This window comes from Thamnophis elegans, chromosome 10 (genome assembly GCF_009769535.1).
Source record: "Thamnophis elegans isolate rThaEle1 chromosome 10, rThaEle1.pri, whole genome shotgun sequence".
In the NCBI taxonomy this organism is placed as follows: domain Eukaryota; kingdom Metazoa; phylum Chordata; class Lepidosauria; order Squamata; family Colubridae; genus Thamnophis; species Thamnophis elegans.
In genome coordinates this window covers 53,910,815-53,935,667 of record NC_045550.1, presented here as the reverse complement: position 1 = coordinate 53,935,667, position 24,853 = coordinate 53,910,815, and the positions used below count along the sequence as shown (strand labels likewise).

General features: G+C 40.0%; 2 protein-coding genes and 1 non-coding gene across 7 annotated transcripts; 1 reads left to right on the top strand and 2 right to left on the bottom strand.

Annotated features, from left to right (window-relative positions):
* Positions 1-6: 6 nt before the first annotated feature.
* MYNN (myoneurin) lies at positions 7-17,754 on the bottom strand. Of its 5 annotated transcripts, XR_004256041.1 has the most exons (10): positions 17,658-17,754; positions 15,694-15,993; positions 13,828-14,630; positions 10,380-10,539; positions 10,102-10,280; positions 9,075-9,158; positions 8,836-8,922; positions 6,223-6,793; positions 1,724-1,931; positions 7-716 (listed from the first exon to the last, which is right to left on the bottom strand). XR_004256041.1 is itself a non-coding variant. In XM_032225025.1 (9 exons), the coding sequence occupies exons 2-9, from the start codon at positions 15,957-15,959 to the stop codon at positions 1,902-1,904; spliced, it is 1,761 nt and encodes a 586-aa protein (XP_032080916.1). In that variant the 5' UTR covers positions 15,960-15,993; positions 17,658-17,754; the 3' UTR covers positions 7-1,901. The 5 variants fall into 5 exon arrangements, 1 of the variants encoding a protein (XP_032080916.1); XR_004256039.1 differs by having other exon boundaries at positions 7-1,931; XR_004256040.1 differs by lacking the exon at positions 17,658-17,754 and adding an exon at positions 17,499-17,596 and having other exon boundaries at positions 7-1,931.
* Positions 17,755-18,465: 711 nt separating this feature from the next.
* On the bottom strand, positions 18,466-18,538 carry TRNAV-AAC. The gene has a single exon. It is a non-coding gene; the product is annotated as a tRNA-Val (tRNA).
* A 3,427-nt stretch (positions 18,539-21,965) lies between these two features.
* Positions 21,966-24,567, top strand: ACTRT3 (actin related protein T3). The gene is made up of 2 exons (XM_032225028.1): positions 21,966-22,168; positions 23,649-24,567. Exons 1-2 carry the CDS (start codon positions 21,966-21,968, stop codon positions 24,565-24,567), a joined length of 1,122 nt encoding a protein of 373 aa, XP_032080919.1.
* Positions 24,568-24,853: the final 286 nt, after the last annotated feature.

The window sequence follows — 24,853 nt, the reverse complement described above, 5'->3', positions numbered from 1 at the left end:
CAAAAGTGTTACAAAACCAGTTTATTCAAATCTAACATTAAAATATTGCAATCTATGCACAGGTACCCTCAGAGGGATGTACAAAAAACTGGAAGACAGCTACACACACATTTACCCATGAACAAAAAAAGATTTGCAAATACATGAGAAAAAATATTTCAGAAATAATTTAAACTGGAGGGGGGCGGTAAGTCACAAAACTCATCAGAATGCCCACAATCATGCAACTCTCATGTGGCAAAAATAATAACATTCTCACCAAGAGCTCAACATACAGGTGAAGGACATCCCCTTTCTTCATGAAGGCAGCGTTCCACATCATTTAAAACCTCTGTTTAATGGCTGGTGAATCACAGCAAATAACTGGTCATCAACCAGAAAGTTAATTTAAGTCCAAAATGCAGTTGGTTCTTCCTTCCATCTCCCCCAAGCTTTATACACAAAATATAGCACACCCCTCTTTGTGATACAATCCCTACAGTTCCCAGTAAATTCTCGCACCTAGTACTTTAATACCAGCAGAAACCATGGTTTGTGAAAAAGATACATTATCGCTCAACAGCCCAAGTTTTCCAAGCATCACAGTGGACTTTTGAGGAAAAAAAGGTTGTATATTCAGTTATTGCTCCAATAATTTTCAGCTCTTCCAGAGCCTAAAGTAGTGTATAAGATAAAAATGGCCTTTAAAAAAATTGCTTTGTGTACAAACCGCAAACCTTAGAAAGGAAAAAAATATATAAATATTAAATAGTCCAATAAAAAACTCCAGGGACAAGATTTTTGGAAATTCTGAAACAGTATTCAAGAGTCACCTAAATCGTCTTCATCTGAAATACCTATATTAAACTGTTTTCTCCAGAAGGTAGTTTATGATATTATAAAGAAATCTATCCAAAACCTATCTTCATACACGTTTTAGATTTTTTTTGTGCCAACAGAAGCTTAGTATCACCAGCACTAAGCAAGATTATACCAAAAAGTCTTTGAATGTATCAGGAAAATATCTATCAGAAACAATCAGATCCTCTCCATCTTCACAAAAGTAAAAAGTGGTTGGCAAGCTTCACTGAGCTAACCCTCCTTTCCCTCTTCCCTAAACTATAACTCCTAAATGTAGGCTAACAGTGCTAATTATATGTCCTTGAGTAGTGTGGGAAGGAAATAGATACCAAAGCCACTTGGTTTGGGGCTGAAGTTTGTTAGGACAGCAATTTGGCTGCTGTTAATAAGGGCAAAATCCTTCTCTTTTTAGTTTTTGACAATTCAGAAACAGATTATTATTCAGGCTGGATTTACCAAGCAGCACATCAAGCTAGGAACATAGTTCCTAAAAATCAGACTTATTGAGTCTCTAGGTCTCTGGTGCTAAAAAATGTATGGAGAGTCCTTTTAAACTCTGTTCTTTTTCTTGTTCCTACTCAGGCCAAAATGTCTGCACAATCACATCCAATGGGAATGTTCGTCCTTCACATACAGTTCTACAAACTCCCAGATTCAATAATTGGGACACAGCTCTGTTACCACACAGCACCCCTTGTAAAGATGTCCTCAGGAACTGGAGGTCAAAATATACAATACATTGGTTCCTTTTACATTATGCAACGTAAGGAATACAGTTTATTCTGTCTAAATCTGGTTTCCTAGTTACTGGATTATATTCAGTTTTGCAAATAAATACCATACACCTGTGTAAGCCTATCTGAGTTGATACTACAAATCTTACCTGAATCAGAATTTGAATTTGGTATAGTTGTTAGGGAGAAGGTACAGGTTGCATTACTGCTAAAACTGCTGTGCATTTAATAATTGTATTTCTTCTTATGCACAAAGAATTTGCTTTTTTTTGCATTGGATAAATTTGTAAAAGAATGGAATCCTACTCAAACATTTCTCTATCTCTTTCAATATTCTTGGCTTGTATTTCCCAAGGTCTACAAAGAATAAGAAAAGGGAGTGAAATAGTACAGCTAGTTTTTTTCTTTTTTGTTTCTTAGGAGTTTGAATACAACTTCACATATGTTTAAGTTCACACACTGTTTAATGTCAACTTAACAGCGCTTTTTAAAAACATGCCCTTATCAGCAATTCCTAAGGGCGCCTCCTAGTCAAAACATGAAGACAGAATTGTAGATAAAGTGAATCTTTGGCTGAAACTAGCAGGTTAATTCCTTTACAGTGCAGAGCTCCTTAAAGCATACATACTGTATTTTTGGCAAGAAGTGATTGAAAAAAATAGCAAGCCACCTGGCACCTCCTCACAGAAACACCTGGCATTACTAAATGGAAAACATAACTGCCAGGAGGACATCAAGAGCTAAAAAAAATAATTGTCATTTTATTTATTTTTTTACTCTTCTGTGGAAATGGGAAGGAACCACTTCTAGAGCTTGCCTTGAATTTTTGCTAAGAATTTCAACTGAAAGGGAATTGTTTTTCAAGGGGAAAAAATGCCTTTAGTGGCGTAGAAATAGTCGGTGTGGATATTGTATAGGTTTGGGGCTGGCTTCTATTGCCCAAAGATTTTACAATCCATCAGAAAGGATAGATCAGAAGTCAGCTATGTATTCAGAAACTGATTTGGTATACATGAACCACTCAGAATTTTAAGCTAGATGAGTACAGAAGTGATCAGATAGTTTACCAGAGAAAAGATGGAATATTACTATTTCTTCTTCAGCCCCTTCATTTGTCATGAAGCTTTTTGATAGCTGTGGAGGAAATAAAATTCTTTTTCTACAACTAACATGACAAATCTAACAACCTTCTCAGAAAACTACTAACTTTTGTGAGATTACTGATAAACCGGAAGAGCTTTTCTTAAATCTGTAACCAAGCCGTTCCATTTCAAGCCAGGGATATCTGAAACTGGAAAGTCGTGGGACCAAGTACCGTATTTTCACGCATATAACCCGCCCACGCAAATAACACACAGGTTTTCAAGATCGTGTAAAATATTTTCCGTATACCCTGCCCACTTTTATACCCCGCGACGAGTAAGCCATCGGACCTCCCCATTATAACCAATCGGTAAACATTACATTAGCGCTATTTCATCATATTACCTCAAGCCCAACCGTAGGCCTAACAAAGCTCCTATATATAGGCTAACCATGCCTAAGCGAAAGTCATACACGGCTGAATTCAAACTTAACGTAGTAACACGTGCTGAAGCAACCAGCAACAGATCTGCTGCCCGAGAATTTGAAGTTGACGAAAAGTCAATAAGAGAATGGAGAAAAGATAAGGCTGCATTAGCGAAAATGAATCCTAGGAAACGCGCCAGACGAGGTCCTGGAGCGAAATGGCCGGATTTAGAGGTAGACCTTAAGAACTGGGTTTTAGACAGGCGGGCGAATAACCAAGGAGTTTCTACATTGGCCATCCAAATGAAAGCTAGGCTTACTGCCGTTGAACTAAAAATATCCGATTTCAAATGTGGCTTAACCTGGGTGGGCAAATTTATGAAACGGAACAATTTATTCGTGCGTATGCGCACAACAGTTGGACAACGTTTACCGAATGATTGGGAGCAACTAGTCGCTAATTTTAGAGATTTCACCATTAAGAACATTAGAGAACGTGAAATTTTGCATTCTGAAATAATTAATATGGATGAAGTTCCGATGGCCTTCGACATTCCTGCTATGAGGTCAGTCGCTGAAAAAGGAATTAAAACGGTGGCAATATCGACTACCGGTCATGAGCGGACCTGCTTTACTGTGGTTCTGGCATGTACAGCAAACAGAATAAAACTTAAACCAATGGTTATATTTAAACGAATCACGATGCCCCGCGAAAAATTTCCACCCGGTGTCTTCGTACACTGCAACAAAAATGGTTGAATGGACAATGAAGTCATGCTGTTATGGATAGAGAAATGTTTCCGAACCCGACCAGGCGGATTTTTCTCGAAGAAATCATTGGTAATATTTGACAGCATGGCTGCACATAAGTGCGAAAACGTTAAAAAGAAACTGAACAGACTTGGGGCCCATGTTTCTGTTATCCCTGGTGGTTTAACTTCCAAACTTCAGCCACTTGATATTGCAGTAAATCATCCGTTTAAAACTTATGTTCGCGCTGAATGGGACGAATGGATGCAGTCTGGGACTCATACTTTTACACCGTCTGGTCGTTTGCGTCGTGCAACCCATGGAGAAGCCTGCAATTGGGTGCTTAATGCATGGAACAAAATCTCTCCTGATACTATCCTGAATGGATTTAAAAAGGCGGGCATCATTGCTGACGAAAAAGAAGGCGCTTCAGACCTAAGCGACAACTCAGCAGACGAAGATGACGATCTGCGACAAGACGCTGTCACCTCGCTGCCACCTAGAGGCCGTTTTAGCGGCATTTAATGATGATTCGGGCGATGATGCCTTTGAGGGTTTTTCTTCATCGAGTGAAGAAGAGGACAATTAAAGTCTTTTAATTAATTTATAGTAATAGGACAAATATGTTTTAAAGTTTAATTTGGGTTGTATAGGGCTCTTTTATATTGATGTGAAAATATGGTAACTTTGTTTTAATAAATAAAAAATTCAAATAAGTTGACTGCTATACTGGTACGTCTCCCTTTAGTTAATCTGTTAGTCGCTGTCATGTAAAATATTTTCTGTATACCCCGCCCACTTTTATGCCCCGCGGGGGGCATGCGGGATAGGTAAAAAACGCACATTACCCGCGGGTTATATGCGTGAAAATACGGTACTTCGACTAGCCAAATTTGTACAGAATAAGTAGCAAGTTGGAAAAAAAATACTTCGGCGATTCTAGCTTTGAATCTTATCCCTAAGACCTGAACATCATAATTATATTATTTATTATCAGTGGAGCCAGCATATAGCACAATCACTGATAATAATTTATCAGGCTATTTCGCTAATATAGGCAACGTCGCAAATTTCTGTTTAGACAAGAAATTCATCCTGTGGCCTGCCTAGCAAATATCATTGCAGCTTTCTATATCTAATGACTTAATCTCTCGTTCAGATTAATCTCTGCTTCTGAACACATGGCATCTTCTTCAAATAGTCTCCTCTGTCCCAAGATCCTAATTTCCCATGACAGAAATGGCACAACTCCCACCCCCCTCATCTTTTGTACAATGACATCCAGTTGTATTTATAACACTTGGTGGAACATACTGGGCAGCTGCTGCATCTATATTGGCTGTTTTCAGAGTTGCTTTCAATTATTGTTGGATTTGTTTATTTCTAAATTTATATTAATGATTTGGACGAGAGGATAGATGGGGAACTCATCAAATTTGCAGATGACACCAAACTGGCAGGAACAGCCAACACTCCAGAAGACAGGCTTAAGATACAGAAGGATTTTGACAGACTTGAACATTGGGCACTATCTAACAAAATGAAATTCAATGGTGAAAAAAATAAGATTCTACATTTAGGCAAGAAAAACAAAATGCACAGGTACAATATATGTGGTACCTTGCTCAATAGTAATAACTGTGAGATCCCTCTCACAGTCTTGGAATCCTAGTGGACAACCATTTAAATATGAGCCAGCAGTGTGCAGCAGTTGCCAAAAAAGTCAACACAGTTCTAGGTTGCATAAACAGAGGGATAGAATCAAGATCACGTGAAGTGATAATACCACTTTATAATGCCTTGGTAAGGCCACACTTGGAATAATGCATTCAGTTTTGGTCGCCACAATGTAGAAAAGATGTTGAGACTCTAGAAAGAGTGCAGAGAAGAGCAAGCAAGATGATTAGGGGCTGGAGGCTAAAACATATGAAGCACGGTTGCAGGAACTGGGTATGTCTAGTTTAATAAAAAGAAGGACTGGGGGGAAGACATGATAGCAGTGTTCCAATATCTCAGGGGCTTCCACAAAGAAGAGGGAGTCAAACTATTCTCCAAAGCACCTGGAGGTAGAACAAGAAGCAATGGATGGAAACTAATCAAGGAGAAGCAAGCTAGAACTAAGGAGAAATTTCCTGACAGTTAGAACAATTAATCAGTGGAACAACTTGCTTCCAGAAGTTGTGAATGCTCCAACACTGGAAGTTTTTAAGAACAGATTGGATAACCATTTGTCTGAAGTAGTGTAGGGTTCCTTGCCTAAGCAGGGGGTTGAACTAGAAGACCTCCAAGGTCCCTTCCAACTTTGTTATTTTAATCTATTCTAAAAGCTAAGTCATTTACAGTTAAAAAAAAGACTCTAATTTCAGATCAATGTTTTTAGCTTAAATACCTTGACTTAGTTTCTGCACGAACACTAAAGGATCTTCTCCGTGTTAAATAGTTTAGGATTCTTAAGGCAGATGTTGAAGAAAAACAAAAGATATTTTTTATCTCCTAGAAAAAGCAATCTTGATTCTTTCAGGTGAAAATACACAATCTTGTTCTAGAGTAACAAAATATTAAAGGAAAGCTGAATTCAAAGCAAAGATGCCATCACCCAAAAGTCCATAGTGGAAACTGAGATGAAATCTAGCTCACCCACAGCTCCTTTTGATCAGAGATGTTTGGATTTATAGAGTTTTCGTCACTCAACAATTGTCAGTACAATTGTTGGAGGAAAATAAACTGAGGTTCTGAATATCCCGTGATGGAAGATCTCAGAAGTGTGTCGGATGGGGAAGACTGACCATCCGTGACAGGCAGCAATACCTGATGGTCCTCTGTTCCAATGGGTAGAGGCAATATGTCTGAAGGCTTCACGTCAGCAGATTCCAGCAAAAGGCTTTTCTCACTTGGGATTGAATCTTGCTCGCTGAAGGAAGAAGGATCAAGTGCAATGGAATCCAATGGGTTCTCGGAATCTGAAAAGTCAAACAATACTGAAGAATTACTCTTGAAAATAAAGACCTATTTAATAATATATCATGTAACATGGGCCCAAGGAACATTCTATTTAATTTATTTTATATTTGTATTTATTTTATATTTACACACATACACACACGCTGTCCCATCTCCCTCACAGAGCACCTCTGGCCAATGTACAATGTAATCCATACCGTAAAATATTTCAGCCAAATAATTTAAGGTTAAAAATGTAAACATATAAAACAGCACTATAAAAATGGAAGAGAGGGAGAATAGGGAGACTGAAGAGCTGTTAATACAGGCAAGGGGGAAGGGCTCTCATGGCAAGGCTACACAGCTAGATTTTGACCCTTCTGCAGAAAGCCAGGGGATTGGGGGCTTTCCTTATCTCTGCAGGCAAGATGTTCCACAAAGCAGGGGCAGCAGCAGAAAAGACCCTCTTCCTTGACCCTACCAGTTGGAATTCTCTGACTAATGGGATCCGTAACATGTTTTCCCTGCCTGAACGAGCAGGATGGGCTGATGTGATATATAGGAGAAATAGAATAGAATTCTTCATTGGCCAAGTGTGATTGAATACACAAGGAATTTGTCTTTGATGCATATGCTCTCAGTGCACATAAAGAAAAATAAAATAGAATACATTCATCACAAATCATAAGATACAACACTTAGTGATAGTGATAGGATATTAAATAAGCAATCAAATCATACTAGGAAACAAATAAAACAATATAAATGGTAAAAATACAAGCAACATGGTTATAGTCACAAGTGGGAAGAGATAGGTACTACGAAGAATGAAAAGAATAACAGTAATACAGTCGTATCAGTAATGACCAACATCTAGCAATACCTAACGTAGCAATTAGCCTCTAGATTTATAAGGATATTTTTTAAAAGTTGGTTCCCTTTCTTTCCCAATCAACCTCCCATAATACTTAGCTAGAATAGCTACGAATCTACAGTGCCGTTTAGATCTGGTTCCAGCTCCCTCTCCCCGCCTGTCCGCACATCATCAAGGTGAAGAGCGAGAGGAGGAATTCTGGGAGTTGAATCCACAAGTCTTAAAGCTGTCAAGTCTGAACACCCCTGGGGTTTTTTTTCCTAAAGGGTTAGGGGTGCAAGAGTCTTGTAACTTGATAGCTTTAAGACTTGCCTGCTTCAAATGCCAGTGTTTCTGAGCCATCATTTTGGTTGCTAAGCAAGAGCGTTGTTAAGTGAGTTTCACCACATTTTACAAGTTGGCCACGGCCACCCAGTCACATGACTTCCAAGCCACTCCCACTCAGTCACATGGATGGCAAGCCAGGCCCACCCAGTCACATGGCCGGCAAGCTACTCTCACAAAGCAGGCCACACCTACAGAAGAGGTTCTAAAAATTTTTGAAACCCACCACTGGTGAGGGGTGAATAGGAGGGGTGAGGGGTGAGTAGGAGGAACATGTCTGACACAGAGATCACCATAAATCTTCCAAGTATTTGATTGTAATACAAAACCTGGCAGTGGAATAATGGATTTTTTAAAGAACAATAAAGAAAATTCGTGTTTACAAGTTACATGAGATTCAGCCGTGCATTAAAAAAAAAAGCTAATGATTAACCTATATAAACAAACAGTACAGAGGGACAGGGAATCATTTCAACTAAAGGTAAAGTAGTACTGAAAACATGATGCAACACTCCTATATTTTCCTGCCCATTTATCCTTTCCTGGTTCCATTTTGTTTTCTTAGTTTCTTTCAATATTTTATGCAGGGATAGATTAGCAAGACAGAATGTCAGGACCTCACTATAAAAAATCCAGCATTTAACTTTGTTAGCTTGCAAGACTGAGGCACAGATTTCTCTGCTTTGAACAGAGACTAAATAAATGCCTTTGATCTAGGCCAAACTCACGGCATCATGGTGGCATCGCATGATATATCAAGACTTTTCCCCCCTTCGCTAAAACGGGCAGGGGTAGAGCCTGGACACGAGTTTGACACCCCTGATCTAGGCTGTGTGAGCATTAGGTATTAAAATCAGCACTTACCCGAATGAACTTTCAATTTGTGTTTCTTTAGGTTCTTGATATCTGTATAGGAGTTTCCACACAGCTCACAGATAAATGGTCTTTCACCTTAAAGCAAAATTTCTAGTCAGACTCACCAAATTCCAATATAGGTATTTCAACAGGAAGGGGTGGGTGGATGAAATCAATTAGCAAATAAGCAGTAATGTAGGATTAAGCAACATTCCATGTGTAAGTAATGGATTTGCTTCAGATTTTACCTGTATGAGACCGGAAATGTTTGTTAAGTTCTCCTGAAGAAATGAAGCTTTTGCCACAGATGCCACATATATAAGGTTTCTCTCCTGCAGATAAAATAAGGGGTAGGTTATCAGAAAATGGTGTCTTTCACCATTAGTTTAGTTTACTTTATTGTCATCGCACCTCGTACAACAAAATTAAATGCCATCTTCAGTGTGCATTATAAAAATAAAAACACAAACACACATCCTTCACATGCTATATAATTGAAATTGAAAACCTGATATTGTATTATACCATAGAATTCAATATGGTTACTGTCCTGGGATAACAGCTGTTTTTCAGCCTATTTGTTTTTATTATCCTGTACCGTCTGCCAGATGGTAATAGTTCAAAAAAAAAAAAGGGTGCCCAGGATGAGATGGATCTTTAAGAATGTTTTGAACTTTCTTAAAGCAGCAGGAACTATAAAACTCTTCCAAAGAGGGGAGAGGGCAACCAATGATTCTCTGGGCAATGACATTAACCCTCTGGAGCGCCGTCCTATCTACCACTGTGCAATTGACAAACCATACATAGGTGCAGTAAGTTAAAATACTCTCTATGGTGCAGCGGTAGAAGGTCACCAGCAGTTTTCCATTCAGTTGTTGTTTCCTGAGAAGTCTAGGTAGTATAATCTCTGCTGGGTCCTTTTGACCAGTGCTGCAATGTGAGTGCCTCAGGTCAGGTCTTCTTTTAGGATAACACCCAGAAAACTGGCCACTTACTCCACTTGGTCTCCATTGATAAGCAAGGGCTGTCTGTCTAATCTATTCCTTCTATAGTCCACTAAGGACCAAGTTATTGTCTCCCACCACAAAAGCAACCAGTCTACCTTAATGATGCATTGAATGGTTTCAATCAGATACCTGGTCTCCAAACTTTTTAGTCTGTTATACTTTCCTACTAAGGGCAAAAGACACATGCCTTTCAAAATCATGCCTTCAACTTCCCTTTTTATAGCTACACCAGCCCAGCAAGGCCTCTCTAATTTTATTCCAGGATTACCTGTATGCTTTCTTGAGTGAGTGATGAGTGAACTTGAAACGGCAAACGTTTTCCCACAGGTGTCACAGACATAAGGCTTTTCTCCCGTGTGCCGTCGCACATGGTAAGTCAACGTGCTTGCTTGTGCAAATCGCTGCCCACATCGATCACAGACATATGGCTTCTCTCCACTGTGTTTCCTAAGGTAAAAAAAGCAAAGCCTACTATCAGTGTCCCGGTGGCTTTTAAGCAAACGACGTCATCTTTAGCCAAATTTCGGGTGATGCTCATTCACTCACCTGGCGTGAATTTTTAGATTACTCGAAGTTGCAAATTGCAGATTGCAGGCGTCACACTTGTATGGTTTCTCTTCTCCGTGATGCATTCGGCTATGGAAAACAAGCTGGCATTTCTGAACAAAACCTTTGTCACAGAGATCACATTTGTATGGCTTTTCACCTACAAAGGGAATTAAGATGTTACTCTAGTCATGCCTTCTAAAGTATCTCTCCCCCCCCCCCCCCATTCTGAACAAAAAGGAATTGTGGACAGAGGCAGGGAGATATGTCTGAATTTCAAAGAGTGGGCAGGACATCATTCGGACCCTAGGATGACCCTAGGTCATCTCTTTGGCTGATGAAGCTCTTTATTCCAGCTTAACAGCAGTTTGATTTATTGCCAATAATAGATGGAATGGAGAGATTTTATTCCCCCAATTATCCAAAATAATTTATCTGTAACTGCGCATATAATGCTGGAAAACTTTTTGCCACAAATCAACCGTTTAGGAAATGTTCAGGAGTTCTAGGTATTGTCTTTCTGCTTAATTAAGGCTTGAAAATTTTCAGACACAGTTTACTCCACTGAGATTTGGTATGATTACACATTTAATAGGAACAAAGAGGTGGATAACGGTTTGCATGTTTTCCTTTCATGATTTCACCAATTGTTTATCAAGTCAGATTTGACCTTCTGAGTTTAATTATGTATTCATTACATTTACATGCCATCCATCTCACTATCAAGCAACTCTGTGTGGCTTACAGTGTCATAAAAAACAGTATAAAACAATTAGAATGTTAAAAACATTTAGTCATTAAAAGTTAAAATATAAAGTTGCACCCTGTTTACTGCAAAGACAATTTAGACCCACACAGTTGTTAGTTCTAGAAGATTGCATGGCAAAAAATACTGTGTAGAAAGATATGGCTTATCTGTCACATAATCCTCACCAAAATAATAACGTATGGAACTGTGACAATCTCACACTGTTACTTACTAAGATTTTAAATACTGTGCATAGGAGCCACACACTACAACTTCCATAGCAAACATTTTTTTAAAGACTGCCATAAAGGGAGGGAGACATCTGTTGTAGGTTTTCTTTTAAAGTGATCAGTCTGAAGGATTACAAGAAGATTCCTTTTTCTGGTGAAGTAGAAGCTTACTGGTTTACAGCCAATATGATACCAAAGAAAAATGTATTTTCTCACCTCTCCTTCCTCCTAGCTGTCTTCAGCTTTCAGTTTTAGATTCTGGGCATCTATCCAGTTAGCACCTGGCATGTCTTTCCAGCCAAGCAACGTGACCTTGGCTGTCTTCCCAAAACACTGACTGTGAAAAATGAGCTTTTCTTTGCCACTCTTTCAGTTCACAGAGAACCAAGGAGGACGTTACTGTATTCCTTTTCGGTCTTTTTGCTTCTCTCCTATGTCTCCTGGCCTAGGGATTCCCTGCCTTAGCACTTAGCCTCCCTCTTCCCTTGTCCAACCCTTGCCAGTTATTATCACCACCGGGAGTCAACTGCTTGGAAGCGAGTTTGGCAGGAAGTTTCAAAGTTTCAAAGTTTAATAACACTTGTATGCTGCCCAATCCCGTAGGACTCCGGGTGGCTCACAATACAAATAAATCAAAAGGCATAGAAAAAAGAAAAGATAGACTTAAAAATACACCATGCACTCCATTCCAAGTGGGGCTGGACCATATTTTGGGGTCAACAGCCCCAGGCCTGCCGGAACAGCCAGGTTTTAGTGGCCTTACGGAAGGCCGAGAGAGTGGGAAGCGTCCGGATCTCTGCGGGGAGGTCATTCCACAGGGCCGGAGCAGCTACAGAGAAAGACCTCCCCCGAGTAGTCACCAACCGGCATTGCCCAGTCAACAGTACCTGAAGGAGGCCCAATATAAGAGCGCTCTCTCTCTCTCTCTCTCTCTGTTTCCTATTTTAGCACTCTCTTTTACGGCTAGCTGCTCTGACTTTGGCTGATTTGATACCTGACCTGGTTTTGTGGCTGCTGCTTGGACCAGATCATGAGTTGGAATTTAGTCACTGTTCTTCCCACTGGACAGGTCTTCCTATCTGCTAGAACCAAGCAGAACAGGAAGCTCTCTCCTTGATTTACCAGACAGGTCACTCACTCACACTAGTCAATGTCCTTGGAAGTCTGACCATTCCATTATTGGACTCCAACTTTCTGGTATCACTGCAATCCCTATAAACTTCAGCTGCTACTTTCAAGCTGAGCTGCCACGCCGCTCTCTGATGCCTCTGTCTGCTTCCTTCTTATCGAGCCCCACAATATAAAATGTATATGCTCATCTGTATGCACTTCATCTGAGTCTTTGGTTTTCCCCCCAAGCCTCCTCCTCAAGGTTCTTCAGCCTTCTACAACTAGCTCTCCACCACACCAAATCTTCAGCTACTACTATGTCGTGTTATGGCATCCAACACATCATCACCCAAGTTGCCACCCCAACTTCTCTGGAATTAGCAATAGCAAAAGCGCTTATATACTACTTTACAGTGCGTTACAGCCCTCTCGAAGTGGTTTACAGAATCAGCATATTGCCCCCAAAAATCTGGGTCTTCATTTTACCCACCTTGGAAGGATGGAAGGCTGAGTCAACCTTGAGCCTGGTCGGATATGAACTGCCAAATTACAGCCAGCCAGCAGTCTGCAGAAGTAGCCTGCAGTACTGGACTCTAACCACTATGCCACCGAGGTTCTAGCCTTTTTAAATAGCCAATTAGCCTTTTAAAAGCTTTTTTGCCTCACACGTGCCCTGCCTAGGTAAATGTTTATGTGCAAGACAAGTAAAATGGTGACACTGCAGGGCGACCCACTGCTTTCACTCAACTGTCTCATCATATAAACCATAAGATTCTCTAACACTTTTACAATTATTGCAAAAATAAACGGACTGCTTACATCAAAGTAGGTAACCTGTGCACCAGAAACCATTTCATTTAATAAGATTTTGTAGGTTTAACTATGTTTTTGTAATGCAACATAGGCATTTATTTTTATTTTTTGCTTTACTTTTCCTTTCTTTCCTTGGAATAACTTTTATAATATCCCTACCTGAATAGTTCTGGCAAGAAACAAGGGCTACAAATATTACACAAAGGGTAGAATAAGGCTCACAAATCAGTAGACCAGTGTATTTGGACAAAAACACATCTACTCTGAAAATGCCCCGGACTAAGCTTTCTGCTCACACACTATATTTGGTAAAATGTTTTCTCTCTCTCTCCTTGCAGCTTATAGAAGCAAGAAATACTGATATATCTAGTTTCATTTGATAGGGTATACCTGCTTCCTTGAAAAAAATAATAATCTAAAGATGAAGAATGTTCCTGAATCCTATAACTGACCACAAGTTGGCAAAAGGGAATTCATTTGAAAAATGGGTGACCTTTCCTGCTGATTGTGACAGGATGTAATCACCAAACCCAAACAGACAGCCTACCTGTGTGAGTTCTTACATGCGTTTTCAGCTGGTTGCACTGGGTAAACGCCTTGCCGCAGAGCTGGCACACGTACGGTTTGACTCCCTTGTGAATCCGCATGTGCCGCCTCAGGCTACTAGATTCCGAAAATACCTTCCCACATGTATTACACACTGGCTTGGCCTTGGGGTATTTCTGATCCAGGTCTTCTCCCGAGCTCTCCAACTGATAGGAGTTCTTGTCACTGGTAATGTTAGATAAGCAGTGCTCTTTCAAAGCACAATTTTGATGTGGTTTGCCTTGTTTTGGCTTCACAGCCATAGTCTGCACAAGGATTTCTTGAGCGGCAAAAGTTTCACTCTCCACCACAGGGGTAAGTTGCAGTTCAGAATTATCGCCACCTTGGGCAGCTTGTTCTGTTATCTCGGTGGCCAATTTATTTGCGTCTAAAAACATCTCCATGGCAGAGTTTTCTGCAACATCACCTGTATATTGTACTGGCTTGCTTGGTGGGTGTTTGGGGGAACTGAAGGCCTTTTTCCGTTTTTTGGGTTGGACAGATTTTTTTTCCAGGGCTGCTGTTAAGACTGGAGATGGAGCTATATCCACTGAAGGGGCATCTGATTTCTCCTGGTTATTGTAGTCACGAAGTGTTAGCAGACAAGTCTGTTGGTTCAATGCAATATTCCCAGTGATACTAGAAATTTCTGTAGAAGAAGGATTAGCAATAAAAGCAAAATCTTCCATTTTAATTTTACATTTAGTGACTACTTCCTCCACTTTAAGATAGTCGGCAGCCTGGTGAATTTCTTTAACATTCCAACTGCAAGAAAAATATACATGAAGAAAACTGATGGTCTTAAAAACGCACGAATGTTAAATTGAGAAAACAAGATACAATTTTTAAACAAGATTTTTAAAAATTCTAGATCAGAAATAAGCCTTATAATATGCTCCCTTTCCCTTTTTTGAAATGGCCATAAAATCACAAAAATAAGCATCAACCATAAAAATTATGTCACTGCTATATAATCCCATTTTACCAATCAACTCCCCTGAACTATGTAGTCTAACACTGTTATTCAGACTGATCAAATCTGACTTTGGACTTTAGCTGGCACAGAGTGTATCACAACAGAAGTATTGTCACATAAAAATATGGTAAATATTAAGACATGAGATCCAATGCTTAGATGGATCACTGGGCAAATTCTAGGAAAATGTTGAAGTCAGTTTAGCCTACAAATATGCTGAGTAGAAAATAATCACCATCAATTTTTATATATCACCAAGTGATACTAGCTGAATTATTCCTTCAGTCACCTCTGTGAGAGGCAGAGTGATGCAGTGATTCAAGTATTTGGACTAGAAGTGGGTAGATTCAAGTTCTCACTACTCTCAGTCATGGAAGATCATCAGGTGACTTCAGACATCCTCACGTGGTAGTCCTCATGGGGATAAGTAGGAGGAGCAAGTACTATTGTTGGCTTCTTGAATTCCTGTACAAAGACAGGCTATAAATCTAATATCTCAATACATACCAAGCGGTATCAGTTCTAATTCCTTGTAACAAGCTGTTGTCATACAATCTGTTAAGCTGTGGCTTGTTTTGAACTTCGATCAAAAGACTTTCCTTGCTTAATAGTGATTTTTTTAAACCACTCATATAACAGAGGATTTTGTACCATGAAATGAGGAGCTTGTAAATTGGATTAAACCAATCGTCATGTGACATTGCACATCATTGTCTCGCATATATTAATTTTCTCTTCTATTCCTGCCTGCTTTATTTCTGTGACATCTTAACTTACATTGTAAGTGAGAGCATTCTGTTTAGTTCTCTGTCTAGTATTTCCTTTAAACACTAAATAAATATCCAGCCATACCTATCAAGGTTTAAATCTCCTGTGTATATGAATTCCAAAAGTTTCTGAAATCCATCAGCCTTCACTTGATTCTGATCCAGAAATATATTACTCTCTGAAGTATCCCTGTAAATAGCCCAAAAGTACTCGCTAAAAGATGCAAGAACATTTCGATGAGCTTTGAACTGGAATTCACCAATAATGATGGTGCAGTCACAAAGGAAGCCCACTTCACGCTGCCTGTTCAGACTTTCCAGGAGATGCTCACAGTGATGGGAACACTGCATTTTGTGTAATGATGCACAGTTTCTTCCCTTTGGCCTGAGAAGAAAAACAAATATATAAGCATCAGGGTTCCAATAGTAGTTTCAGCAGAATAAAAGAAATAACACAAACCCACTCAAAGATTTCTCTCTGTCTACTATTTTTGTATTATTTAGACAACAGAATCTAATTATTATGAAGAAAAGCAACATGCTGAGACAAAACTAAAACTCTTTCATTCAGCAAATACAAGATCCCGGGTGCTATACACGGGTGCTATAGCTCACAAAAACATTTGCTGGGAAAAGATGTTCTACGAAGTACGAGCATCCCTTTGCAAAACAAGCAAATTTAAATCACATCAAAAAGGAAGCAGGTTAAACATTATTTTAGAATGTAATGAGAGATTTTGAAAACTGGACTCTCTTTCGGTTTGTCAACCAGAGGCTGAATCGGATGGGTGGCCTATCAAATTTCCCTGCGTCATCAGAGCAGGTTTTGCCCATAACCCCATGCATGTATATTTGGCAGAATAAATTCAAGAAGCCAAATGTAAAGGTATATCTCAGTTGCAGAACTCAACTGAGACTCTTCCCATTTTATGCAAAGGGTATCATATGTTACTGTTCAATGCCTTTATGGAGGGATCCAGATAGATAAAGGGCAGAATATGATTTGGAGTGCCAGTAGGCACAAGGACCATCTGCAATCCCCCAAAGACATCTTTAGTTTCCGGTGTTCTTAACAGGGATGCATAAAGGTAGCCTCTTCATTTATTACATTTACAGTAATAAAGAGCCTATCTTACCCCAGGATAACTCTGGGCGGCTTACAATATTAAAAAGATAAAACTACACAAATAAAACACTACAAAAAGTGTCGCTGACAGATGGGGAGGGAGCAGGATGAGCAAGGTGGAAAGGTGAGATGTGTTATTCACCTAATCCATCTACACCAGTGGTTCCCAACCTTTTTTTGGCCATGCCCCACCTAAGCATCTCTAAAATCCTGGTCCCCCACCCTTGTGACATAGAACTCTTACTTTACTCAAAAAGTCAACTCTACTCATGCAGAGGAAGCCTAAAAGGCCACTAATTTGGTTTAAACAAGGTTCAAATTGCCCCCATTAAAAAAAAAAAAACAAATTGCATGGGCAATTGGAAACCACTGATCTACACGGAGTGGAAAGTTGGACCAGGACTGGAGAGACCGAGATTCAAGGGACCCCCAATTTTCATTAAGAGAAACTCACTGGGGGATTTGGGCTTAGTCGCCCTTCCTCACCCACACAAGGCTGTTAAGGGGTTCCTCCCTGTGCAAGATGCATGGAGCCCCTAAAACAAATATATTGGGGGGAGGAGTTTTGGGGCAATACTGCAGAGTGGCATCTCCTGTAGGAGCAGAACACAAACTGGCACTACCATCTTTTCAGCTTTCCCTTTTGCCTGAGGGGTGGGAGGGGGAAGAGCTCCCTCTGGTTCCAAATCTGACCTCCCCCCAATGCCGGCTCCCTCCTGTCACACACACACACACGCCCGCCAGCGGGGCTGCCTCCAACCCACTTCTTCTCCTCGGTCCTTCGGATTTCTCTCCAGCAAAGCCCGGGTATTCCTTCTCCTTCCTCTCCCTCCCCCCCCCACCATCCAACCCAAATGGTTCCGTCCTAAGCCCCGCTTCCTTTTCTCTCCCTCCCTCCCTATAGAATTACTGGGCGAACACACCTGGCAGGGGTGGCAACTCGAGAGCGGAAGCCTCTTCCGCTCAGGGCGCCATTTTTTGATGACGCGAGTAGAGTCCGCCTCCTCGGTTGGTGGCGGTTCCAAGGTCACTTCCGTTCGCCGGACAATTCCAGCCAGGAAAGAGTGGCGGTTGGAATCGGGGCGGGACTTCGTGACGTAGTTGTGGGAAAATGGGCGGTTCTCCAGCATAAACTACATTTCGCATGATGTCTAGCGCGCTAAACTATTAATTTTGAGGGCGGCTGCGAATGACTTTGTAGAGGCGGATGGTGTGAGATGTATTTGTCATCTGGTCAAATGGAAATTAAGAATATTAGGATTCACTGAAATGTCTATAATACATCTAGTCCGAGGTCCCAAACTTGGCAACTTGAAGACTTGTGGACGAGTTCCTCAGCAAGCTTAGCTGGCTGAGGAACTCTGGGAGTTGAAGTCCACAAATCTTCAAAAGTCCCTGGTCTAAACAAAGGAAAGGGCAATTGGCATAGCTACATAATAAAACCATTACTTTACTTTTACGCAGCCAAGTCGGAAACAAAAGTAATAAACAGTTATTTCAAAGCCGCACGGTAGCAATATTAAAACATTGAGGTGCACGTTTTTTTAAAGTTATTCTTTTCTTCCTAGGCGTTGGGAGCATGCGTAAAAATGTATTAAAAACAAATTTATTAAAACAAATTATTTGAGTCCATTTTTAAGCACTTTCTGTCCCTTATAAATAAAGTACATTAAAAAAAACTTTTAAAAAGTAATTTAATGTCTAAATAAAAGTCATTTTGGAGATTTAAAATGTTTCCGCCCGGTTTCGAACCGGGGACCTTTCGCGTGTTAGGCGAACGTGATAACCACTACACTACGGAAACTGCTATGCCCAACGCCTTGAAATTATCTTTGTTATGCCTTTACTTTTACTATGTTAATTCATCCTCAAGCAGAATTCGAATACGGCGTCATTCAAAAGTGAGACCAAATATTTATTCCAACGAATATATAGATACTGCGGCCCCAAATGAAGACTTCCTCTATCAAGTCTTGATGCTACACATTTATAGGATAATGAGACCTAATCGGGTAATGAAATGTCTGCAAGCCAGCAACCCAGCTCAAAAAACAGCAAAGATACTACAATTCAACCCTGAGCTATATAGATTCAGAACTATAACCAGCATTTATAGTTACAATAAATAATTATTAGATTATCCTCCTGTTCTTTTCTTTAAAACACAATTACTTATGACTTGATAAAAAGAAGGGATTGACTGTTATTCTGTCACCCCTTGAGGCAACTGTTGAGAATTAAAACAGTATAAAATAAACTAAAATTGATAAGAGTTGTTATATTCTATAAAACCTTATATAATTAATTTTAGAAAAGGACATTATAAGTACACCTAGGTGGACATAAATGCCAAATTGAACATAGCAGGATTTCAGGGGTGAGCAAAAAACAAACATTGGGATAATTAAATGTAGATTCATTTTCCATACTATCCTTTCTTTCAAGGAAGGTATATAATTACCATCTCATCCTTACTTCCACTCAATACCAGGTGAGATGATCATCAGATTGTTAAAATAATATCTACACAATATAACGTGCCCAGATTTTTCCTTCTTCTTTCTGTGGTGAAGTTAATTTAATGTCTTGTTTCCTAATAGCACTTTCATTATGTGCAACTATCACAAAGTACCTGTTCCATCAAAGTAAATAGCACCATTACACAACCACAACAGATGTTGTGGCAAGTGTTCCTCTCCCTCTTCAAACTTGTGGGAGTGGAAACCTCACGCCACATTTGGCAGAAAGCATAGCCTCAATTTCCATTGTTTCCTGCAATAATGTTAGGAAGAAGAAGAAACAATGTTGTGCCAAATGAAAGATGTTGCAATTCCCCATGGCTGAACTGAGACTTAAAAGATGACACATGATATTCATTAGGATGATTCATGTGATATGCTTATTTGTTATCAAATTATTTTGTTGTGCAAGTAATTCAGTTTTCTTGGGGCATGTGGCATACTGATTTAAAAACTCACTACAAAGAACCAAACTCCCAAGAACACTCTGGGCCAGTGTTTCTCAACCTTGGCAACTTTAAGTCCTGTGGACTTCAACTCCCAGAATCTCCCAGCCAGGCTCTGGGCTAAAAGATGATTTGATGCTATTTACATGGGAGTAAATTCCATTGGCTTCAGTGGGGTTTGCTTCTAATTAAATTTGGGATGGAGAGCTAATGTGTTCCAGATTTCCCTTACAGTTGTCTACGTTGGCTGAGAAAGACAGAGCTATAATTCCAAAAATTTGGAAAGCTATAGCTTTCCCCTTCCTGGTATAATATAAAGAATTCCAATGAATGCCATTCAGTCATTGCAAAATGATTGATGGGTCCCAAGTAGAAAAAAAATAGTATTTTTGCATACCTATTATCTCACTTTTAAGTGCTAAAATGTTTTGGGCATGTTAGTGCTTGCTTACCATTCTTTGCCTTTCAAATGGAAAGATCATTATATTTCTTTGTCTTTCAAGCTGGAAGAAGATTGTTTGAGTGAAGATACTTTTGTAATCTGTTTATATGGAGCTATATAGACTAAATATAGAATGAAGAATTTGCTGTATTAACATACTGCTGCCCTAGGCCTGGAAGGGGAATAGCCCACCAAAGTACTTTTTTCAGGAAGAGAAGATAGTTTTGCCCACTTCCCCAATCTCTGCTCAGACTCTATGCTTCTTAAACATTCCCTATGTTATTCTCTTGCCATTGTCTTTCTCCAAAAGCCAAATAAAAACCCACCGGAATTCATTTGTGGGTATGTTATATCACCAAATCTATTTGACCAATTGACCTTCAATCAAAATAGACCATTCCCTTTTTATCAGATCTTAAGAGGTTTTTGTTTCAAGGCACAAAAATATTTGAATCAAGACTGTAGATCAAAAAAGCTGTTCTTTGAAATCTTTTTCAGCAAATCTTGGAACCCATAACAATTGGCTGTCATGCCAGTTAGGAACTGTCACCTCAATGCCAAACTGAAGGACCCCAGGCTAGGAGAAGCAGATTTGTTTCTTTCCCTCCCCAACTTATTGGGGAGATGATTATTGGTATAACGAAAAGTATCTGTGTCCCAGAAAAATAAAGTGCTTCCAAAGAAGGTGCCACAGATCTAGCAACCTGGTTGTCAACCCAGTATTTTATTAAATACAGAGTCCTCTTCCAATGAGAAGTAAGTAATGGGTGAGGTCCAAATTCAAATTATTATTATTATTGTTATCCTTAGCAATGCTGGGGCTGCAATTCCTGAAAGCAGCAATTCTGTGAGGGCAGCTTCCCAACTAGGCTTAGGATCTGAGTTCTCTGCCAGACGCCTGAGAGAATTGGAAGAGGAAGGCCAGATATCATGTCCCAAAAAGTCAAGATGGTGGTTGTGACCATATGATTAAGGCTATATCTATTTTTTTTTAATGCAATGCATTTTAAAGACAGAGAGAACTTCCATAACACCATTGCAACTGTTCTAGCTCTTTTGACTATAGCCCGCTCCCAATGAAGGCAGCAGTACTGGTGCATTTTATCTCTTTTTAGTGCCAGGTTGGCGCATTTAAATATGTTTTCCCCTTTTCTGTTCCATTATCTTTGTGGATTGAAATGTTTACAGAAATTGGCTGATTTCTAGACATAAACTTCCTAGATTCACCCCTCCCCAAGTACCTATCTCATTTCAATTATTAAAATAAAAACCATTCTTATCCAAAATTAGCTCTACACACTCCACAATATCTTGGGCTCAATATCCAAAACTCCTGGGGAAGAGAAAATATCCTGTTCTGCCTCAACCATCTTTTGGGTAAAAGAAGCATCTCCCCATTAAAAAATTATCTGCCGTAGTGCTTCATGCTTAAATCACCCTAGTGAGAAATTGGAATGTTTGGAATGAGAAGTGTCAACTTGTGTCATGTGTCTGTGCCTTTGGTCAAATTTAAACAGTTTCCCATTTAAATTATACATCCCCGAAGAGAAAAGACTAACCACAACTGGACAGTTCTTGAACCATGAAACAGACTTCACTGAGGGATGCAGAAAAAACAGAGTCACTGTATTCATCCTATCTTATCCAACCATCTATTCAAGGCCTTGCAAAGCCTTGCTCAGAAGGTATCATAGCAACATGGAGGTCACAATAGCCTGAGCAACACCTGTCTAGAGAGATTGTTAGCCTTAATCTTTCCCCAATATAAGACAAGCCCACTGGGGGTCACATGCTCTGTGCAGGAACGGGAAACATCAACAAGGGATGGGTGAGCTACCACCAGCTATAGTTTTAGACAATGGCTCAGGCCTGCTCAAGGCTGGTGTGGCTGGAGATAAGGAACCACGCGTCATCTTCACCAACTTGATAGGCCGTGCCAAGGCCAAGTCTGTAATGCTCGGTGCTGGCCAGAAGGATTTCTACATTGGAGATGAAGCACAAGCCAAAAGAGGGATCCTCTCCCTCAGGTGCTTTAGCAAACACTGGGGAATCTGTAGGGGATAAGTAAGAGTTAGCTGGTCTGAAAATCATGTTGAAACTGTTTGCTTAGGGGAGGGAGTGATTGCAGAAAAAGGAATCCTAGAGGAATTAAAGGTTGAAATGATGATGTAAGAGAAGATGAATGTGCATGAACATAATTTTAGGCCAAGTCAATGACCTATATTGTGCCACAATGGAAAAGAGCTATTCTGTACAATAGAATGTCAATTTGATAGACTAATGCATTCTGTGATGATTGACAGTGAGTTCTGGCTTTGATCCATGTAATTGGATATTAACTCCATAACTGGCAGTAATTGGCAGTCTTTCATATTGATCATGCTGGTTGGACCTACTACTGTTTGGAATTCAATGTCTGGAAAGGTATATGTTGTCCATTCACGTGCTATTAAAAGGAAATAGAAGTACCTTCACTGGTTTTTGGAGGGCAATGAAAGCTATCAGAGATTCTTCTCTACCCACAAGAATAAAACCCTGATTTTCTACTATACTGCATGAAAGGGTCACAACTACTCAATCTGTGGATGAAAAATCATCAGGAAATTCCCAAATTAATATTAGAACCAGAACAGGTTAGAGGAAAATATCTTGGAAGAAGACAATGGCAAGCCATTTCTTTATTGGTGTTTCCTCTTGAGAGTACTAAATGAAGGAGACATAAAAAAAAATGTTTGTACACAGAAGATGACTTTCCTCAGATTGTAATCGTTTCTCAAAATGGGAGGAGGGATTTATTTACTTGGTGTATGTCAGTAAACCAGCAAGGGGGGGGGATATACTGTGCCACCCAATTTAGATTAGCTAGAAAGCAGGAAATCTGATGATTCTAGCTAATATAAATCACACGTCACAGCTGATCGTTGCCCAGCTGATCGTTGAAGATACTGGTTCGACCAAACCGGTAGCACTTTTTACTACTGGTTCAAGCAAACTGGTCCGAACCAGTAGCATTTAACCCCTGGCTAGCTTCCATTCTAGTTAATCAAGGAAGCACCTTGGATGACTCTGACCAGTCATTACTTCTCAGCCCATTTTATCTGACAAAGTTATGAGAATTCAGAAGAAAAAAAAACGACTATACACATCATCCCAAATGTCCATAGAAGGAAATGAGGAATAAGCATCTAACAAAAAGATAAACAGAGGGCAACTTAGGTGAAACAACTACAGTATCAAGTCTTCCACAGAAGAAGCATTCTAAGATTATAAACTGGGATCCATGAAATCAAGATATTTGGAACTGAGATTTGACATGGAAACACATCCTTTGTGAATTTTTAGAATTTTGTCTGCCCCTGTTCAAGTTGTTTTTAGATATGTGCATGCTTGTATGTAGATAGCACAAGCTGTACTGATATTAATTAAGCAATCTAGTATGTTTCCTTAGATGCTTTTACATATGACAATGTTGTAAGTTGGCGTCTAATTCATATTTATATCCAACAGGTATCCAGTAGAACATGGCATTGTCACTTCCTGGCCAGACATGGAGAAAATCTGGAAGCATACTTATGAGAATGAACTGAGATTAAACTCCGGCACAAGGCCCGCACTGATCACCGAGGCACCACTTAACCCATTATCCAATCGCGAACAAATGACGAGGTTGCTCTTTGAAAAATTTGAAGTTCCAGCCCTCTACGTGGCCATTCAGGCTGTGCTGGCCCTCTACGCCGCGGGTCTCACGACAGGCTGCGTGATGGACTCTGGGGATGGGGTCACACATACTGTCCCGATCTTTGAAGGCTACTGCTTGCCTCATGCGGTTCTCCGACTTGACCTGGCAGGCCGGGACCTTACAGATTATTTAATGAGAATCCTGAGAGAAAGTGGCATTGCCTTAGTGAGCACAGCGGAAAGGGAAATTGTGAGAATCATCAAGGAGGCCTTGTGTTACGTGTGCTTAAACCCTGAAGAAGAAATGGCTAAACAACCGACTGCAATAGAGAAGACATGGAAATTGCCTGATGGTCAGATTATTAAAATCCACAATCAATTGTTCCGTTGCCCAGAGACCCTCTTCCGCCCATCTAACATTGGCATGGAAGCGCCAGGAATCGATAAGCTCTTATTCAACACCATCATGAAATGTGACATTGACTTAAGGACCACTCTGTACGCCAACATCCTCCTTTCTGGCGGATCCAGTCTCTTTCCTGGGATTTCGGATCGCTTGACTAAGGAGCTGACGCGCATGGCTCCCAAAGACACCGAAGTCCTGGTCCAAGCCCCCCCTGACAGGAAGGTCTCTGTCTGGATGGGAGGATCCATTCTTGCTTCCCTCTCAGCCTTTCAGGAGATGTGGATTTCCAAGGAAGAATACGCTGAGGTTGGGCCTAACATAGTACACAGGAAGTGCTTCTAGATTCCTGTTGCATGGAAACATTTTTATTTAAAATGCTGTGGGAAGAACGTCATGGAACACTTGGTGAGATTTATCGCCTCACCTTTTTGAAAGACAAATAAAGGTAACAATTCCACACCTGCTTTCCTAGGTTACATTTCTGTAAATATCCTATAACACAGTGATTCACTTAACAACTGAGGCGAGAAAGGAAGGTTGTAAAATGGGGCAAAACTCACTTAAATGTCTTGCTTAGCAACATAAACTTTAGGCCCAGTTGTGGTTGTATGTTAAAGATTACCTGTAA